This window comes from Emydura macquarii, unplaced genomic scaffold (assembly GCF_026122565.2).
Source record: "Emydura macquarii macquarii isolate MOO-44397 ecotype Brisbane River unplaced genomic scaffold, CSIRO-AGI_Emac_v2 contig_561, whole genome shotgun sequence".
NCBI lineage: Eukaryota > Metazoa > Chordata > Testudines > Chelidae > Emydura > Emydura macquarii.
This window is the reverse complement of record NW_027130698.1, coordinates 525,425-546,013: the sequence shown is the minus strand read 5'-3', so window position 1 is coordinate 546,013 and position 20,589 is coordinate 525,425. Positions and strand designations below refer to the sequence as shown.

General features: G+C 38.7%; 1 protein-coding gene and 1 long non-coding RNA gene across 2 annotated transcripts in view; one reads left to right on the top strand and one right to left on the bottom strand.

Moving 5' to 3' along the window:
- LOC137147695 (uncharacterized protein F13E9.13, mitochondrial-like) overlaps positions 1 to 20,589 on the top strand; it is a 33,003-nt gene that overhangs the window by 1,793 nt on the left and 10,621 nt on the right. Inside the window, exons 3-4 of the mRNA XM_067540006.1 lie at positions 595 to 677; positions 9,363 to 9,543. Of these exons, the coding sequence (XP_067396107.1) occupies positions 595 to 677; positions 9,363 to 9,543 (264 nt within the window). The remainder of the gene's footprint in view (positions 1 to 594; positions 678 to 9,362; positions 9,544 to 20,589) is intronic.
- Positions 18,443 to 20,476, bottom strand: LOC137147621 (uncharacterized). The gene is made up of 3 exons (XR_010918262.1): positions 20,411 to 20,476; positions 19,419 to 19,514; positions 18,443 to 18,600 (listed from the first exon to the last, which is right to left on the bottom strand). It is a non-coding gene; the product is annotated as an uncharacterized lncRNA (long non-coding RNA).

The following is a 20,589-nucleotide window of genomic DNA, read 5'->3' as shown; positions in this document are numbered from 1 at the left end:
GTGCTCTCCTGGGAACCTTTCTTTTAGCACTAATGCAGTCCTTACACTTTCTCCTGTGCATCATTCCTGTTTGTGTGCCTTTGGGAAAATTGGCGTGCAAGACTTAACCTCCACTTCTCATGAATCATTGGAGGATCCCTACCAACTATTCCTTCCTGTCAATTTCTTTGGTGGTCTTTGTATTAATTTTCCATCACCTGTGCACGCAAGTTGACTGTGACATTGCTACAGATTGAAATACATTCACTGTCACTGGTGAAGAATGAGTTGTGATCCCAACTACAAGCAGGAATGGCAAGCTAGGCTGGTCTGGTTCAGTGTGAGGTTATGTTTGATATTCCTGAAGTATGAGAGCTTTTAAACCAGTTTGAGGAACTCAGTGGTCAAAGCATGTCAATCAAGTTCTGCTAGAGACAAGATACCATTAAAGTATGAGGCATGCAACAGTCTCTTACCCACATTATTTACTCTGCCCACTTTGTGCCTACTTTGGCATGTCTGTCAATGCTTGAAATAATCTTAATTTAACTTTGACTACTTTGTTTTGATTTCTGATTGTATCATGGCATATAACAACATTATTGTTATTTGCAGGGACAGCACAGAGCAGTTTGCCATTGAGCCAGATCACCGATAAAGCCTGTCATGAGGCTGAGATTTACAAGGATGCTGGAGTTGTAAGTTTCATTTTTCATTCTTCTATTTCAATTTTTGCATAAAAATATTATGATGTCAGAGTACAACTAATCTTGCTTCTGTGGAGCTAATATTTTAAAGACCACATTTATATTAGAGTTCTTGCCAAAACCTGGATCCAGACTCACACTGATCGTAAAAGGTGTTTGAAATTCAATCCTAGACTCACATTTTGCAGATGGCCTCAGTCTATAATAGTCTAACTCTAAACTAAAACCATAGATCTCAGTATTCCGGAGTTTTGGAAGAATCTGAATCAGCACTTCGCAGCTCAGGCCAGTCACTTAAGGATATCTGCAGTCAACTCCTAGAAGAATCAGACCACTTAAGGAAGTTAGTCATCTCTTTGGCACAGGACTGTATTTTTGTTTTGTGTTTGTACAGTGCCTAGCACAATGGGTTCTTGGTCTATAACGAGGGCTCTTAGGCACTATGGTAAAACTAATAATAATTTATAATATGATGAAGAAAAGCAGGCTATTGCCAAAAAATCTTATCAGCTTTGTTTTTTGGTAAAATTAGTCAACTAGTCTGACAAAGTGGCATATTTTTTTGCCCTATTTATTATTTTATTAATATATTTAATGTGCTCTGTTTTGTGCAATCACTGAAGAATGGAGTATGCCAGGCAGCAGATCAAGCACCTCCACTTCCCCTATAAGCAGAATCAGTCTCCTTTGATTGTGCTGGCCCCCTTGCAGCATATATTATGCAGACTCCAAAAAGCACTTGTGTCCATTTCTGCCTTGTGCTACCCTTCCATGCTATTCCCCTGGCAGTGACTGCTCTTCTACTTTCCATATCCAGAATAAAAGATCTGAAAGGCCAATCTCAGCCAAAGGCAACAGAACGCAGGTACTAGTGACTGAATTTCTATGGACCTCAGGTGTTTTAGTAATTTTCATAGTTCAGCAGATTTTTAACAGGGTGAATGACCTTTTAAAAGGTCAGGGTATGTTTTAAACATTTCATTGCACGCTGGATCCATGTGTTGCTGCACTTTTTGCTTTGACCTGACTGCAGTGAAAGTATAAATTTCTGGCATGGCAGTGATGCAGGGTCTCAGTGACTGGGCTTTAAACAGGACTTAAATGGATAAATAGTCACTCCTGTGAGCCACTTGTTATTTTCTGCATAACTTTTTGAATATGGTTATTTTTTATTAATCTTTTTGTATGGCATCATAAATTCACATGGTACTTTACAATCAGAGTAAGGTTGAATCTAAGAGCTTAATCTAAGTTACAGAAGGCCAGAAATGAGGCACAGAACAACATTTAATATAAAGAAGAGTGTGCAGAGAGTACTGGATGGATGAAGTAAAAGGAGTCATGGTAAAAGTGGCGGAGGACAGCAAGAGTGCATGAAAGTGGAAGAATGAGATGAAAGGGAGCATTAAGAAGAAATCTGTGAGGAGTATGCATGAGGTTATGTATGACCTTGAAGGCAAAGACAAAAGTAGAATTTTAGATGTTAAAAACTTAGCCCCAGACCTTGCTAACTCAAGGCAGGCCTCTGTACCTATGCAGAGGGCCATTGGCTTCACAGAGCTTACCCATGCAGAGCAGTTTTCTGGACTGATGCTTCATATTGTAAGATAGTTGGGACAGAATCTGTGGTTCTTTTGTCTTCTACACAGCATGGATGCTCAACCTTTGTCTTTCTGAGGCCTCCGCCAGCATGCTATAAAAACCTCCATGGCCTACCCTGTGCCACAACAACTGTTTTTCTGCATATCTAGTAGATTAAAAGCTGTTTTAAATTAATAGTTATACACTTAAACACACATATATTGTAAAAAAGAAAAGGATAATATAGGTACAAAAATAAAAACCTGAATATTATTTGTTTTACTTAGTCAATGGAAGCCTGGTGGGGCTTGGGCTTTGGTTTCAGCCCCAGGTGGCGGGGCTCAGGCATTGGTTCTTTAGTTTCTGCACTGGGCCCCAGTGAGTCTAAGCCTGCCCTGTTGAGCGGACCCCCTGAAACCTGCTTGCACGCCCTGGCGCCCCCCCCCCCCGGAGGGTATGAACCGTCCGGTTGAGAGCCGCCATTCTGCAGCACAGAGCAATCTTGACAATTTACTGAAAATACAACAGGAAATAAGTGACAGAATTAAGTTGACTGGAGTGTGATGTGGTTAGAGTGGCAGGAGAGGAAGAGGACTAGCAGTGTGTAGGGCTTTTAGTAGCGCGGCCGGGGTAGGGAAACCAGAAAATTACTTTTGTACTCACTCCCTCAACCAAAATGTTATCTGTAGTTCTCTTAAAGCTGCTGTCACACATTCCATTATTTGACTATACTATTGGAGGGCAAATGAATGTTTAGCAGGGGGAATTTCCTTTCCCTTATGTAAAGAGTTATACATTGAAGCCTTTAGGGGTAAAACTGAAACAGCATCAAAACATATTTAAAAAATTCTGATGAAGAAAATGTAAACACTTAAATAGAACTCCCTTAATTGGCCTCAGTTTTAGGACACTTTCATCAATTTCAGACAAGTCGCTAGTATTATTATGAGTTTGTTAAATATTATTTTAGTTTTTGTCTTTCTCTGTGGGATCCTTAATTTCACTTCTTCAATTTAATGTTATAAATCCTGGACTGACTGGGCTGCCATATTTTGCAGTATCAAAATTGCTAAACTCTTCAGTTGCAAGCTTTAAACCTGACTCTGTGGATAGATGAAAGGTAAATGCAGTAATTTCTCTGCATATTAAATTTTATATTCACTCAGTTAAATTAAAAGGACAAACATTCCATGTAGCATTCATAAGTTCAGTAATAGTTACATCAAATCTTTCTTTCATTCAAATTAAACACTCGGGCTTTATAGTTCAAACACCTTACTGTACTGTGACTGCAACACCAAATGCATAAGAATTCTGAAAAGCAATGAAAATCACGCATCTTTTCTTTCGATAATGCATGAGGGTCAGAAATAGCTGTAAATATCAAGGAGGTTGTTCTAAAGTTTTGCTGAGAACTCCTGATAATGCTTTCCTTCTGCTACCCTATCACTTGCACCATTTTCTCTAGCACTTCAAAAGGTATACTGGTTTCATTATACTTCAAAGATATACTGGTTCTCATGATACTTCCTGATTTCTGGATATTGAGAGAGCTCTCAATTTCTCCAAACTCAGCTTCTTCTGGGGAGGCAAGGAATCTATTGTCTTTGTCTCCCATGGCTACTTGGGGTGAATAGTTAGACTACCTCTTCACTTGTCTTGAAGGGTCCTGATGGTTCCCCTCTCCCACCACAAGATGGGTGTTCTTTAGTGCCCCAGCACTGGGAATGTTACTCAAATCTACCCAATTTCTGTCTGGCAGCTACTTGTTAATAATTACTTGTTTACCATAGGCAAGAGTGCCCTGTGTACCTAAGTCAGTCAGTAATTTAGTATCCATGGGATAGAATCAGAAGTCCTGAACAATAGCTATGGGTCTTCATAAAAGGCCTTACCCCAGCCCTTTGATCTCCTACATCATTTGCATATAACTTATTTCCTCCATGCTAAGAACCTTCATAATACTGTAATGTTTCTCTGGCTAGGTGAATTGGACAAAACTACTTTTGAGCTAGTTGACAGATCTTGAAGCAGCACCGTCTATCATAGGCATTCCTAATGTGCCCATTATCGTGGTAGGAAAGTGACCAGATCAACTGGCAGGCTTTACCACTGAAGTGACTCTTCCTCTTTTGGAAGAAGCACTTACACTTAGCAACAATTCCAGGCCCCATCAACCCTACTGCAGAAGTTGGATTTTAAGATTCATACTTCGGTCACCCATAAGGAAACACAGGATGTTACCCCATCACTTATGGATCCTATCCACAATAGACCTTTTAGCAAGTATTTTCCACCAGTGCTGCCACCACTGGCAGCTGTACTGGATAAGACTCCAGTGAAGTCCTGGATCTTTAGAAAAAGGTTTCTTGCACAGTACATTAGCAGTTTTTTAACATAATAAATATGAAAGATTTACAATGTTGGAGCACAATAATCAAGACAAGTGAGTGCTCAGATAGGAGGCCATTTGTGCTGAAAAAAATCAAACACTATGTACTTCTATTGCCAAATAATCAGGTTGCCTAGACAAAATTTTATAAGTGACAGATTCCGAGACTATAACATCCCTGCAATTTTTTTGCAATGTTCTGCTTTCATTTTAAGAAAATGTTTATATAAAAAATACACAATGTTCACAATGTATATCACTGCATTTCTGTTAACTCAGCCTGGCAGACAGCTGTCTGCAGCCAAACAACAAAGATGCAAGTTTTCCTCCTTCACATCATTCACTTTAATTAACAGTTACTTTCATCATCTAGTTGAGACTATTTAAATACTAAAATGAAATACAGGCAATTTAAAAATAAAGCTAAATATTCAGCTAGCATGAGGGTGCTGTTAAAGAAACATAGAAGATGATGTCATGCTTTTTGCCCATATAGTTTTTTAAACAAGTCTTTCTTGTCACACAGGCTCTTTTGTAAAGAATTTGGGATTCTCCCTACCTCCTTTGTTCTTGGAAAGTTTTTCAACTATAATGCCTACTTTGTATTAGTTTTTTGGCAATGAAAAACCATATTTAACTGGTGTTACAAGCTGCTGTAGAGATATGGCAAGGAATGATGGTTGGAGTCTTAGTGGAACCTGCACTTTAGCATGGAGAAAAGGCTTTGTAAATATCCTTGCAGAGGCCAGTTTCTTAAATCCCATCCACACTACAGTGTGGTGGAATCTTGCATAATTATTATCTAATATATCTTAATTTAGTAACAAAGTAGAACACAAAAGACTCCTTACTTACCTTAGATAAGAAATCCTTTTGTTCAAGTAGAGCTTTTGAAGGAAAGCTGGTCCTGTGTTTAGGGTAGATTATTCCTAGAAACAGAAAGTAAATCTTGTGCCACCTGATTTCCTGTTTATAGGGTGGCGACTGCTGCAGAGTTAGAGGCATTGAGTTGTCCAAAATACACCTGAATGCTGGAAAGGAGATATAAAATGACCATTCCTAAGTGAAAGTTAGTTTTCTTCTAGACTGTTGTTTATGTAACTAGATCAGCATTAAGAGAAATGGTAGACTCCCTTATATAGTCAGAAAGTTGGGGTTTTTTTGTTTTGTTTGTTTGTTTTAAAGAACAAATAGCCAGTCACTAATTGTAACAAAAGGAAAGCTTTTTGTTTTAATTTTATTCTGCACACATAATACATTTTAGACACAAATATACATCACTTAAAATAAAAAGAATTACAGGAAATATATATGAGAAGAAAAGCTAATGTCTGACTAAATAAGACCTAAATCATCCTAATATTCAACTAAAAAAGAAATGCCAGAGAAGTAATTACAAGAGTTTTATCTGTTCCTATCCAAATAAGTTCTGTTTTGGAATACATCATACAGTAACTGTTGCCATAGATTTCTGTACTATAAGCTTAAGTTCCAAGAACTTTAATTCAGCATAACTGTTTTCTCTCCACCATTTTAATTAGCTGTCTGATAGTAATGAAATCTGTTTTATATAGATATGAATTCAGTAAAAACAAAAATCTGTGGTAAGTGTTATATCCTTGATACATTAACTCAAAGCTTTCTTATTTTTGTATCTGTAATCCAGCTCACTATATTGCAGAACATATGTCTTCTCTTTTTTAATTAAACAAAACATAATGTGCAAAAGAACACGGTCCTATCTGATGGTACCCAAAGAATAACATGTTATTAAAGTAATACCCAGAGCCTATGGCATTGCCCAGGGCTTAAGGGCACTCTGGCAGAGTAACAGATATGCTGAAGGGTCTGGGTATAGGTGGGTTAAGGGGAAAGGGCTTACTTTTTGTAGATAATAGCATATACACTTTTGACTGGAAGCATTTTGGTTCCTGTTGGAGGCTGTTCTCTGCTTGGTGATGGATCAGAGTTCAGTAAAAGGTTGCATTTCAGTACAAGAGGCTTTTGTTTCATGCACAAAATCCTTTCTGTCATGGCCAGACTTTATTTTTTTTAAATAAACTGACCAGTAGAGCTGGTCAGAAGTTCTCCAGTGGAACATTTTTCTGTCAAAGAACGCCAGTTTATCAAAATTGAAACGTTTTGCAGAGACTTGGTCAAAGTTGCAGTGGAAATCTTCCTGGTTTCCTACCAGTTCAACTCACCTGGGGAACTGCCTGGGTGCCCAGGCTTCCAACCCTCTAGCTTTTCAGCAGCTAAGAGTCTGCAAGTACTGAGAGCCCCAGCTCCTAAACTCCCAGGCTCCTTGGCCCTTCCACAGCTTGCCTGGCAGAGTACCGTGGAATGGGGCTCCCATGGCTTCAAACTTCCCACTTACAAGGCTCCTGGCTCAGTCAGGTGGACTCAGCCAGGGTCCCAGAGTTTTCAGGATCTACAGCTCTGGGACAACTCACTAGGATTCCAGTCTGTTTTGCAGAGAGTTTTGGAATTTGAATAAAACCAAATCAAAACAAATTCAAATTTTGAAATATCTTAAATCCTCTGCAAAATGGAGTTGCACAGCTCTACCAATCAGAAATTTTTGGATCAGGAAGAAATTCTGTCTTTTAACATATTAAGTGTGTGTATGTTTATGTAGATGGGTGAAAAGGTGAGAGGGGGATTTACTTTTCTTTTGGCATCAGCAGGGTTCAGAAGGCTTTTTTAATAAGTAGACTAGAGAAGAATATTTGATTAAATTGGGATTTCTGGAACAATTATTTGCTAGAGATTTTCATTAAATGTTTTTAATTGTTTAATTCTGAGAGTTCCATATTGTGATTGATGATTAATCTATCGCCTTTATCCCAGGATATGAGCATAGCACAGGATGAGAAGTGAAGGTATTAAACTGTTAAGTTGTGCAATTGAATTGGACATGATTAAGAACAGATTTGAGGTTTCTTTATCAGTACCTGTGCTTCTTCTCATGAGAAATTAGGTGGTTGGCGGATCCTTGGCTTGCAAAGCTCCCAGGGAAGTGACATCAGATGGTGAATGGCTCCATTAATTTGTTTGACAATTAGGACTAGGTCTGATGCTGAGTAACCATTTGTTAGCCAACTAATAAAAGTGTGACCTGTTGCCTTTAAGGAGATGTCTCCTATTTACCTAGGTATTTAACTGTCAGGCACTTGGGGATATCAGCAGTATCCTATTATGTTATTCTCCATCATATTTATTTTAGTATGGTCATGTATTTGGTCTTTTCACACTGTTTCAAGGGACTGTTTAAATGCTCAAATTTGTTGTCCTGTTCCTTCGTGTTAGGTGTCTATTTTTGACATCAGCTGGTTAGTCTTTAACTCGGCCATCACATGCTGGCTGCACTTTTATGGTATCTTATCTTTTGTTTACAGAAATAGTTTCTGCATTAAAAATACTGTTAAAATAAAAAAATCAATATATATATATATATATATATATATATATGTAATGTTTCCTTAAAATATTTGTCTTTCTTCCTGGTTCTACATTCTTAAATCAACATTAGCCCACCATATTTGATTATTTCACCTGTTACGGTCTCTGTGGTAAAATTTTCTTTGTTGAAATGCTGTCTCTGGTGCCTTCCAAACACGTTTATTTCAGTTAGGACACCCTTGATATGCCAAGTCCTATAACAACCTCACTGTCCCTTTTATGGAGTTCTAAAGAAAATAGAATTTATGGGTTTTTTTTTTCTCAAATTATTCCCTTCTGTATTTTTAGAATTAAGTGAAAGTAAGTTAGGAAGTTCTATCTTTTTTAAAGAATCCTTATGTGAATGCAAAACATTATATTTGAATTCATCTTTCAAGGATGTATTTTTAAGGTGGTTATCAGTTCTCAACATAATTATATCTGATTTTTAGCTATTGAAAATTTTTTAATGTATATCATACTGATGATTAAAAAAACTTGTATAATGTACAAAGATTAATAAATCACACAAGTTGAATCAGCGGAATAGTTTTACAGCCACTCCATTGTTTCCCAACTATGTGTTTCTATGATTGAGACATATAGTAGACTATAAATGGCAACATCTTCTGGTAAGTAATTTGAATCCAAAATATGAGCAGTGTTGAAGCTTAATACCACAGTGACAGGTATCTTAGAAATACTATAAATAGATATTTAATTCCTTCTCTTCTTCCTCAAATTTTAATTTGAAAACATTTTCACTGATATAGAAAAAAAACCAAAAACAAACCAAAAAACCCTTTATTCAAAATAAGTTTTGTCTCCTGATATTAATTGAATTGAAAATTTCCTTGATTTATCTAAAAATGCAGTTGTCCAAACTTATTCAATATACCCCATTTCGTTTTAATAATTGAGGTTTGACTCTACACGGTATATATTTTTAATGAGATTTATGATTTAACTTGATCCTCTATAGTTCGCATTGAAACACAGATTCAAAGGAAATCTAATTGACAAAATGTATAATTGAAATCACATTTATTTCACTTTGTGATTACAAATATGATGTTGATTAAAGCATTTTTGCAAGTGGGTATTTGCATTAACAGTTTATTGTAAGTAATTCCTTCTTTGAAGATAAACCTTTAAAACATAGTGTTTCTTTTTGATACAAGTCTTTATCATAGTAAAATAGCTATGATTTTTTTGAAATGGCTCCTTAGTTTAATCAGATTTCCCTATAATAATCTCCACAGGATGGCTTGATAATGGAAAATATGCACGACCTTCCTTATACCATTTATGTTGGGCCAGAAATAACTGCAGGAATGGCAGTCATTAGTGCTGCAGTGAAACAGACCTGCCCACATCTCCCATTGGGTATCCAGATTCTGTGTTCTGCAAATCAACAGGCTCTAGCTGTTGCTCTTGCTGCAGGTAATAGAAATGACTCATAATTTGGTACTAGTACGTGATGTGATGTTTTTTCTCTGAAACTTGTGTGCTAACACCCTGAAGAAGGAGACAGGAAGGACGTAGATCCTTCACTACTCACCCTCTCCTGAAAAGGCAAGAAGTCAATTGTATGAACGATGCCTACTTGATTTTAAGAGATGATCCCTATTCATTGCTCCAGTGAGAGGCAAATAAAGATTAATCTAACCCACAGTGGTTAAACATCTGATTTCAGTTATTCCTTGGGATACTCTTGTTATCTGCTGTAACTAACTTTCATTTCATTTTCATAAATGAATGTTTTTTGTGTGGTAATTAACAATAAGGTATAGTCTTAACCAAAATATTAAGCAATTTAAAGTGTGCTTAGAAAAGTTAAATATAAATTCAGCATCCCTTGCTGCATAAAACCTATAAGAAACAATAAGGCTCACAGAGGTTGTTCTAACTCCTCCTCCCTACTGAAATTTTGGTTAAAATAGTTTGTTCCACACATTTTTTCCTTGGTTTAAAGCTGATGGCTGGATTAACACTGAAAGCTTGCATTTCCTGTATTACCTTTAAGTAGTGACAAACAAATCTCAGGTTATATCTGCATGCTGTTTTCTGGCTTGCAAGTACATTTTTCATAGTCTATTTTATCTTTTTGCATTGCTGTATTGCCTTTTTCTTCCATGCTTCACAAGCACACTGTTGCAGACAAGATCTCAGGTTTTTTTGAACCACAGGAGTCTTTTAACCATGGAGTCATGCAAAGTGGACAGCAGATGCATCATCTTATGTATATTAAGACATGAGTAATGTAATTGTTGTTTTTACCAGTTTTTGTTTCTAATGCTTTTGTAATATTTTAGAAACTTTCCCCTAATGATTTTGTCCTTCTTGTTGGGAAAACACTGTTCTTTTCCCCTGTATTTTGAATGGAGCTGATCTGAATACCATTGTTCTAATTTTAATACAAATGATAGTAACTTTGAGTAGTAAGCTTCTTGTCAGATCAGAATTTGGGTGATTGAGCTTCTCTGATTTTTTTTTTCTTCTTTTTTTTTTTTTTTAAGCTCAGCTCTGGAAATAATATCTACTGCTGCCAAGCCAGCTGGGCAGCAAGTACCATGCCATGTCAATGAATTGTGTGCATTCAAAAATAAGCGCACATGTTTTCTTTGATGCAGTTAAAATCACAGGAATCACACATGTAAATGACCTGGTCTGACTTGTAGATTGCATGTGCATTTACTCAGTCTGCCGATGCAATAACAGTATATTCATACATTTTTGCATGTATAGTTCTAAAAACCTGGCACTTCTTTTTGGAGACCCACACAATTAGATGTTTGTTTATTTTAACTTCTTGTATTAAAAACACCACTTAATACAAAACGTAGATTTCTTGCCTATTAGAGTGACAGCTTTAATTTGGTTGAATGTCTCTCTTAAAATCTTGACAGTTTCTTTTTTAATGGGAGTTTTTATTAATAGAAGTATTTTGAATTGTGATTTCTCTTTGACGTTTTAAAAAGTGAAACTGGCATTTTTGCTGGTTGATAAACTGGCAGGCTAAATCCATTTTCATTGCTGCACTAAAACCTGTGGGAAAACCTATGGCTGTAATAAAAATTAACTCTAACAAATTGAGTTTTCTTTTAATTTTTAGGTACAGTATCCATATAGGGACACTTGATGTGCTTAGGTGCTTGTATTATCATCAGCACAATTGTATTTCTAAAAAACCTGAATCAAATGCTTTAACTGGGGGTCATTTAGGGACATGTAGTACCAGAAGAGAAATATACTGAGGGAACAATGTATTTCTCTGACTTCTTGGACATTGCTAATGAGGGAGAGAATTCCTGAAAGGACTGTTAGAAATTTGCACTATTCTGCTGCTGTTCTGCACTACTTGCTCTGTAACTGGGGGACTGGAGCTCTGAAGGACCTGTGTTTAATGCATTTCATTCAACTACTGTGAAAATGATTGTCTCAAGCTCAATGAACAGGAAAGCAAGAAGAAAGAGGGAATCACTGTAATCTGAAGAGCCACTTTCAACAACTCTTCATTAAAGTGAATGCTGCTTTGTAGAACTTTGGTAAGTATTTCTGTAGTGATGCAATAGTGACTTTATTGTGTAATGCTGCAGTTTTAATAGTCAGTAGAGGTGACTGTTAGTAAATAGAGCACTGCATATTTTAGTTTTTGTTACAAAAATACTTAATAAAGATGTGGTACTTGAAAAAGCAGATGCAGCAGTAGCAATATCTCCTGTTATTATGGAGTCATTTCATTCCTTTTGGGGAATCTGTCTGTCTGCTCTGTCTACTTTGAATAGAATTGTGCTGGAAAACAGCAGTTGGTTTCTGGGTGCATATAGTGGCAGTGTAGCACACAGAAAAAAAAAAGTAAGTAATTTTTTGAGAAAGTGAAAGGAAATCAGAAGCACCACCAGTTGGTCACTGATATAAATATTTTTGTAGACAACCCTAGGCAAGAAATGAAAGAGAGATGAAATTCTCAATTTCCCCCAGTATTTTAACTCGATGGAATTACCAAATGAATCTGACAATGGTAATCATATGGTTTAATAAAAGTTTAAAGCAAGCGCCCTGTTTTTTTTATTGTGTAAGCATAATGGTCACATAAGGGAACAGGGACTAAAGAAAAAAAGCCTATCAAAATATGTCCACTTGGTGGAACTTGTTTTCTTTACAAACCTACTTATTTATTAATTCTACAGTTCTGTAAAAGAGAGATCAAGGTGCATGGACTTTGATTATTTTCAAGCAGCCTCAAGAAAATGCAGTGCAGTCTGCTGATTATGCAGAAAACAATAGTAAGAAAGGTAAACAAGTGTGGACATATAAGAGGTCTCTGGACAAATAACTATGTAGTAGCAAGAGAAAGCACTGTGTACTTCTATTCAGAGCGGATAGTGCCACCTCTGGCTAAGATTCATATTTGCAAGACCCTGTTCTCAGTTGCTTATAATTTTCCCAAACTTTTAACACTTCAGGCTGAAATTTTCTCTGCTGGGCACCTGCTCAGGCAGAATTGTTTTGGAAAGTTTCAGCAAAAATGATTTGAACTGTTTCCAAGAATGAGATTAGAGAAATACGTTTTTGCCATATTAACAAATTGCTTTTAAGAGAGTCTTTTTAGAACATTCTAGCATCTATGCTTTTGTGCAGGGACTAACTTGTTAGAAGGAGTCACCATTATGTCAGGAATGATTTCCACCAGTTTAGGGGAGTGACTTTGTTCAAAACATCATCAGTAAACGTATACTGTTTAAATGGTTCCGCTCCAGCCCTGAAATGTATTATTACTGGCATAACTGAGGAGTGATTTTGAGATTGCCATGTCATGGCAGCATCATCATCTTCAGAAGTTAGGCATCTACCTTTATATCTGGGGTCGAGAATGTACACAAGAAAATGAGGTGGACTTAGTGCTTGATCCATTTGCTTATTTATTGCCTGCAGTTTAACTTTATGGTGAGTTATTTCTTTTTTCAGTGCCTCTTGAAGTGCCTTCCAAATTTCAACAGCATCAGCAATTTCTCTGAAGTTTGTTTAAGGCTATGGATATAGGCTTCAGTATACTGAGTATATCCTCTACATTCCTCTTTAATCCAATGTTAGATAGTTTGGATGAAATACTTCCATTTTATCACACTTTTCTTCACAAAGTTTTATGAGAATAGGCCAGTTCTTAATAAATTGTTTTGAACAATCAACCACAGAATTCTATCCAACATCTTGAGGGAGAATTAGTTTGGATCCTCCTGCTGTCTTCAGTGAAGCTGAAGGAAAATGGTTGTTATGGACGTATTTTGCGACTTCAACAACATTTTCTTTTATTCCTGGAGAAGACATCTTAAGTTTTTGGCTAAAAGATGCATTAAATGGGCACTGCAGCCATATGTTATTAAGGAGCATCCTTCCATTTCTTCTTCTAAATATCTTCTCATCTTTGCCATGTTTGCAGCATTGTCTGTGACAAAACTGCACATATGACAGTTGAATTTTTGTTCACAATTTATTACAGCTTTCACTGCAACTTTTTAAAATATTCTGTGGTCTGGGCATTTCCCGATGTATCTATTGTTTCTGAAAGATATGCAACCCCATCTTCACTTGTCACACAGGCACATATTACTGGATCATTGTGTACATTGCTCCACCCATTAAGGCTTTAACGTCAAATTTCCCCTCAGTATTTCTTGCACACTGTTCAAATTCCTTCTCATACAGTGTATGTAGCAACCTTCCACCAATGTCTGCTTTACCAGGTGGAGTGTAGTTTGGTTGTAAGGACTCAGCCATGCCAATGAAGTGTTTATTGTTAACAATGCAAAAAGGAGAATTTGTGGCATAAATGAACCGAGCAATTTTTCATCTGTGGTGTCTTGTTGGGATTTGCTGGTCCTTACTACAAACCCATCCATAGTGGTGGTTTTACTGGATGATTGAAATCTTTTGCTTGCTACTGATACTTTTTTGTTTGAAATACATTTAGTTGCAGCACTGTTGCTAAAAGTACCAACAGATGACTCTGAAGTTGTTGCAGATAGACAGTCACAGTCAAAGTCTCTTATGCTTAAATGGGATCCTGAAACGAAATTCAAAAATGATTTTGAATAGTTGTTCTTTTCAGTTCTTCTGACTCTATTATTCACTTAATCATTAACCTTTTTTTCAACAAGGATGCGGATCCGATTCCAAATTACCAAAAAAGCTAAGGCTGACTGCACTTAGCGTGCACTTAATTTTGCAGTAAGCCCCATAGAACTCACTGGCACTTCTGTTTTTTGAGAAAACAAGTGTAGGATGGGGTTCCCTGGGGAAAGCTGAGTTATGCCGAAGTAAAATAGGGAATAGACTTATGGCATCACCATTATGGTCTGTGGCCATGAAGTTCCAAAATAAGGGGCATGTATTATGTAATATAAAATAAGAAAATGACACCCAGTGGCAACTGGCAACTCTACTTTTCTCTTACTACAACTTTCTGTACTATATACTTTGGTGATAGATTCTAAACCTAGTTAACTAATTAAACAACCCATAAGGATTAGCTAATCTAAACTTTTTTTTCTAGCAGTATCCAACATATCAAACAGCTTGGGAATTGACTTGTTAAATCACACTTATACTAAAAGGCATAGAGAAAGTCTTGAAGAATGATGCATTGCAAAGTGAATTATTTACGTTACTAACCATTTGATCCACATTGTTCTTCAGACAGATCCACATCTTCATCCACATCATTTTCTCCCAATAAGCAGTTTTCATTATGATGTTTAATTCTTGCAACTAGGCCCTGCATCTCCTTCTTGCACTGCTTACACTTGACATGTTCTCCTTTTTTACCCAGGGAAGAAATCTCTTCAAAATATTCCCAGATAGGGTCTCTCTTATGCCCAGAAGCCATGACAGTTTTTCTGTGGCAAAAGTGTGGAGGAATATAGAAAGCTGTGTGTGTACTTTTTTCTTTCCAGTCCACTTCACTGTTCCTTTCTACTCTGCCTCCGTCCTTTGTGTCTCTGTCTGTCTTTAAGATAGTGTCTTAACTAACTCCTCTGCCTTGCTTGGCCCAGCTCTACCATCACATAAGCACAGAACAACAACAATCCTATCCAACCTGTCTCTTTCTTTGCACATGTGACTTTAATCTGATGAAAAAACAGAAACGGAAACAGAAACTGAAAGCCCAGAACTTTCAAGAAGCAAGAGCTGGTAGTTAAGATGGACAGATTAGAGCCATTAATTCACTTACAGTCTCATAAAAATGTAGGTTTAGCATGTTTGTGATGAGATTTAAATTGTAACTTATTTTTTAAATGAGAGAGAAATTTAATATTTTACTGATGATTTTTAACAAAGATAAAAAAATCCGATTCTGATTTTAAAAAATCATTGATTTTTATCCACTCTGCCAGAGGGTGACGGGACATGGGGCTGAAAGGATGGAGTAGGATTTTCCTCGCATTTGCTGCTCTGGGGGCGCTCTGGCACTGAGCACCAAAACAAAGCAAGTAAACTGTCTTTCCTGTGCTCTCAGTGCTGGTACCCAGACAGTGGGGAGAAGGACAAGCAGCCTGACTTTGCATGCAGATTGAGGAATTGGCAGGGCTTGCAGGAGTTTAAAAGATGGGGAGAAGCAGAGTACGGTTGACTGCTACATCTGAACCTAGCCTCCCTGCACCTGACAGTGTGGATGTTGCATGGTTAAGTCTTGAGGAACAGTCTTGTTCCACCCAAGACCTGTTGGGAAGCAGAAAACTCCCCACCTGAGCCTCATACCTGGCCAAGTGGAAGCATTTCACCTGCTGAGTATCTGAGCAGAATCTTTCCCCAGCTAAGTCATCTGTTCAATCCATTTTGGAATTTCTGCTCCACTTAAAACCACAAGGTGTGGTGCTATCATCAATGAAGGTACACCTGGCAGCTATATCCACCTTTCATCTTCCTAGTCTGGGCAGATCTGTCTTCTCACATGAGATGACAGCCAGATTCCTCAGGGGCCTGGAGAGGCTCTTGCCAGTGCAAGACCCGATTCCACTGTGGGATCTCAACATGGTCCTGTCAAGGCTCACTGGGCTCCCCTTTGAGCCCTTGGCGTCTTGCTGTCTTCTACACCTATCATGGAAAGTCACCTACTTCAGCAAGCTGGGTCTCAGAGATCAAGGCCCTGATTCCAGAACCCTCTTACATGGTGTGCTACAAGGATACAGTCCAGCTGTGCCCTCACCCAGCCTTCTTGCCAAAGGTGAAATCAGCCTGGTTGACATGAAACGGTATTTTCTTGCTAGTCTTCTTCCCAAAGCCCCACAACTCAAGTGAGGAAAGGCATCTTCATGTGTTAGATTTCAGACGAGCTCTGACTTTCTACATTGGCAGGAATAAGCCTTTCCACAGGTCCACGTAGCTTTTCATTGAGATACCAGATGTCCTTTCATCCATTTGGCAATCATCCTAGAGGATTTCATCTTGGGTCACTGCCTGCATCTGAGCCTGCTATGAGCAGGTGAAAGTTACTCCTCCAGCTTTACTGACGGCTCATTCTACAAGAGCTCAAGCGTCGGCGGTAGCTTTCCTAGATCAGGTCCTGATACAGGACATCTGTAGAGTTGCGACGTGATCATCAGTCCATACCTTCGCATCCCACTGTGCCATTACTCATCAGGCCCGGGACAATGGGGGCTTTGACAGAGTGGTATTACAATTGGTTCATCCATGAATTCCTGGTCCGCCTCCAGAGGCATGGCTTGTGAGTCACCTGACATGGAATGGACACGAGCAAGCACTCAAACAGAAATAACAGTTACTGACTTTTCGTAACTGTTGTTCTTTGAGATGTGTTGCTCATGTCCATTCCATGACTCTTCTTCCCCTCTTTTGGCGTTTTGGCAAGAAGGAACTGAGATGCGGGGAGGAGGTCGATGGCACCCCTTATACCAGCACATGTGTGTGACTTCACAGGGCGCTAGAGCCGGCCCTACAGATACCACTGAGGGAAAAATCTCCAGCACCAGTGCATGTGGTGCGCACACACCTAACATGGAATAGACATGAGCAACACAATTCAAGGAACAACAGCTACAAAAGGTCAGTAACCATTCTTTTTAATATCCTCATCAGAACATCATGTCATCTTCATTCTATTCTGTTTATTAAACTAAAATGCCCTTTATGGAGAAGCAAAGGACTTCTGTGTCTGAATTTGTTTGCTAGAGTTAGTTCTCAATTGGTTCATTATTGACAGGGGGACATGTGTTCTTACCATGTTTCCTGTTAATCTGGAGTTAACCAGCTCTCAGGAACATTTATGAAGGAGACAAAGATACAAATATTGCCTCTTTCTGATCAGCAAACAATCACTGGATATCTTTTTGTATGTGCTCAAGAACGTTCAGAATACATTCACCACATCTAGATTGGCTCTTTTGCATGCTGTCAGCCTTTTGTAGATGGGCAATGTGCTTGGACAAGTGCATGCACCTGTACAAATATCTACTAGATTCCATGAGCCAGTGCTGCCATTTTGTTGTTCTGTTCCTCAGATCGGGTTCATAACTAGAGTTTTCTTTGCAAATTTACAAAAAAACATTTTTTTTAATGGAGCAGTAGCCATATCAGAGAGGAGGGGACAGGCTCTTACTGTTAGCTGGAGGGATGATTCAAGAGTATAGACAGCCATCTGAATTCACAGCACAGCTGCTATCTTATTTTTTTTTATTGTGCTGGTAAAATATACTTCTCCATCCTAAAATTACCAAGATTTTGGCTTTTGTGAAAGAGATGCTAAGTCAGTATGCTGAGAACACCAAACTTCATGTCTCCTTTTAAAAAAACTGAGTCATCACCATTACCAGATGCTAGTGTTTAGAAGAAATAGATATGTGGATGAAAAACAGTTGACTCATGATTAATCGAAGGACAATGGATTTAATGCTGAAAGGACGAAGGAGGCACTTGGAGAAGCTACTGGAATATTGACCTTGTCCTCTGCTGAAAGCATCTGCTACTGGTCATCAAGGCAGTACATATTTTGTGTTATTTTGGACTCTTTACTGTTTGAGAGAGACAGTTTGCAAAAGGGATGGTCTTCTTTCATCCTCATCTAGCCAGGAAACTGCCCTTTCCCATCTGATGATCATGGTGCCATTGAAGTCTGTGCAGTCATCACCTCAGAGATAGACAACTGCAACTCACTCAAATTGGGCTGAAATTCACACAAATGTCAATTTGCCCAACATGCAACTGGTAGTTTTATTAAGCAGACCAACCATTGACTGATACCCAGCCATGTCCAGATACAATTTCAAGGCCTAGTCCTAATCTACATGGCCTTTAATAGGCTAGGGCCTCACTATTCTCGAGACAGTCTTTCCCACTGTAACCCATCATGACTGCTTACTCCACAAGAATGATGCAATCGATAGAACCTGCGTGAGTCTCTGAGGGGATGGGAATAACATTCTCAGTGTCGGATACCTTCTGTGAAACTCCTTAACACATGAGACGAGATTGAGCTGGAACCTGGCAGTTTTTGGAAGACAAAACAATAAGCACTGTCATTTAGCTTCTTTGTGCCTCAGTTCATCATCTGTAAAATGGGGATGTGACAGGGTGCTCTACTCACTGCCTCCTGGCTGTTCTGGGTATTAGCTCAGTCAGGCTGATATCTCTTCCAGTGGTTACACTCCGTCAGTTTCTCCTCTGCAACTCCTCTCTCTCCTTCAGGAGCTACAGCTGTCCTTTTTCTGACTCAGGCCTCTGGCCAGGTCACTATTGTGGTTTCCGCTTCTGGGGGAGTGCATCAAGGTTCCTGCTTTCCAGCAGTCTTGTCCTTCACTGCCTCACCGCAGTGGCTGGCAGGGACTGGCTTAGGGACCCTCTACACAATAGCTAAGGTCCATTCCCTACACCTTGCTGCCTTTCCCTGAGCTGCTTCCATACCTCTTGGCCTTCCCACTCCTCTGGGTTGACCAGTCTCTTCAGCCCTTCCTCTCAGGGAGGGACTGTAGGCAACTTGTCTCTGCTGCCCCTCAAACTCTTCTCCCTGCTGCCTCTTGTGTTTTCATTTCCTGTCTTTTTGTAGAAGCCCTGCCTGTCTCTCACAGGTGAACATCTCTCTAATTAGCTGCCTCCAGCCTAAAGCTCTCCCACCCACCTTTGTAGCTTTATTAGCTGATTAGGCTAACCTGGTCCAACTCAGCTCTTTGTAGGGCTGATGTGGGGTGCACACCCCATCACAGGGGATAGTATTTTCCTACCTCACAAGGATGTTATGAGGATACATACACTAATGATTGGTAGGTTCTTAGATACTACAGTATTGGGAGCCATATAATTACCTTAGATAGATTCATCTTGTTCCTTTAATACCTATCATTACTTCTTCGTAGAATCAAACACGATAGTTGATGCAAGGCAGGTCTGAGTTTGGAATGCTGGGAGGGGAGAAAAGGGGAACGGGAGAAGTGAAATTCCCTGTCTTAAATAGTATCCCATAATGTGCAAAAGTTTGAGAACTGTCATTTTACTGGGTTAATTCAAAACTGAAACTCCTTTATAATTGGGCTTGATTCTGCACTCAAGCAAAACTCCCTTTTGATTTTAATAGTAGTTCAACCCCAGTAAGGAATGCAGGGCCAGGTCTCCAGTTTCAACCAATTAAATAAAAACTGCAGAAGGTTTTAGAACTTGATTTTAAAATTTGAAATCTGTACGTATAAAGCCAAAGATTGTATCTGATCTGCAATTAGGAGATATCCCATCATCCAGCTTGGGGACTTTTCCTTATTCTGGGCCTGGGGGATACAAAGTGTGTGGGGATGAGAGGCCTGTTTGTGGCAATTCAGTTTGTGTTGCTCTTGATGTATGCCCTGCACCCAGAGGCCACAGCGATGGGTTGCACGAAAAATCATTAACACGTGTTTTAACTAAGCTTGACCAACTTCTTATCAGAAGAGACTTGCTTTTTGTACCAGTGTCTGAGAACCTCTGAATACTGTATCAAAATAAACTCAGATGTAATTACAGGAGAAAGAAGGATTTTTTGCTTGTTCTAATTGAACAAGCAGCTAAAGGTGAAAAATACAGATGTACTTCTTTCCTCTGCCTCGAAGCTCTAAGACTATTACATCATGGCTCAAGGAACCGGTATGGGGTTTTGGATGGCAGTTTCAATGCAGCCTAAATTGGTAATGCCCCAGAGCATCTGATAGCTGTTCAGAGGTAATAAATTGCTGGCTTCAGTCAGCTTCTTGGGCATCCAAACCCACAAAACAGCACAGTTGGTGACAAAGAATGAGTTGGAAATGGGAACGAAACGATCCACTCTTACCAGAGCTGGTCCCTCCTGTCAGGTTGGAGCAGTGGGTGGGAAGTTTCCTCTGTCGCCAGTCTTAGCCACACTGTACCTATGCTATGGATAAATAGAGAACAATGCAATGTTCTCAATTCAACAATGCAACAGTCAATGCAGCATATTTTGCAGGCCTTAGAGTTCACATTAAATAAACC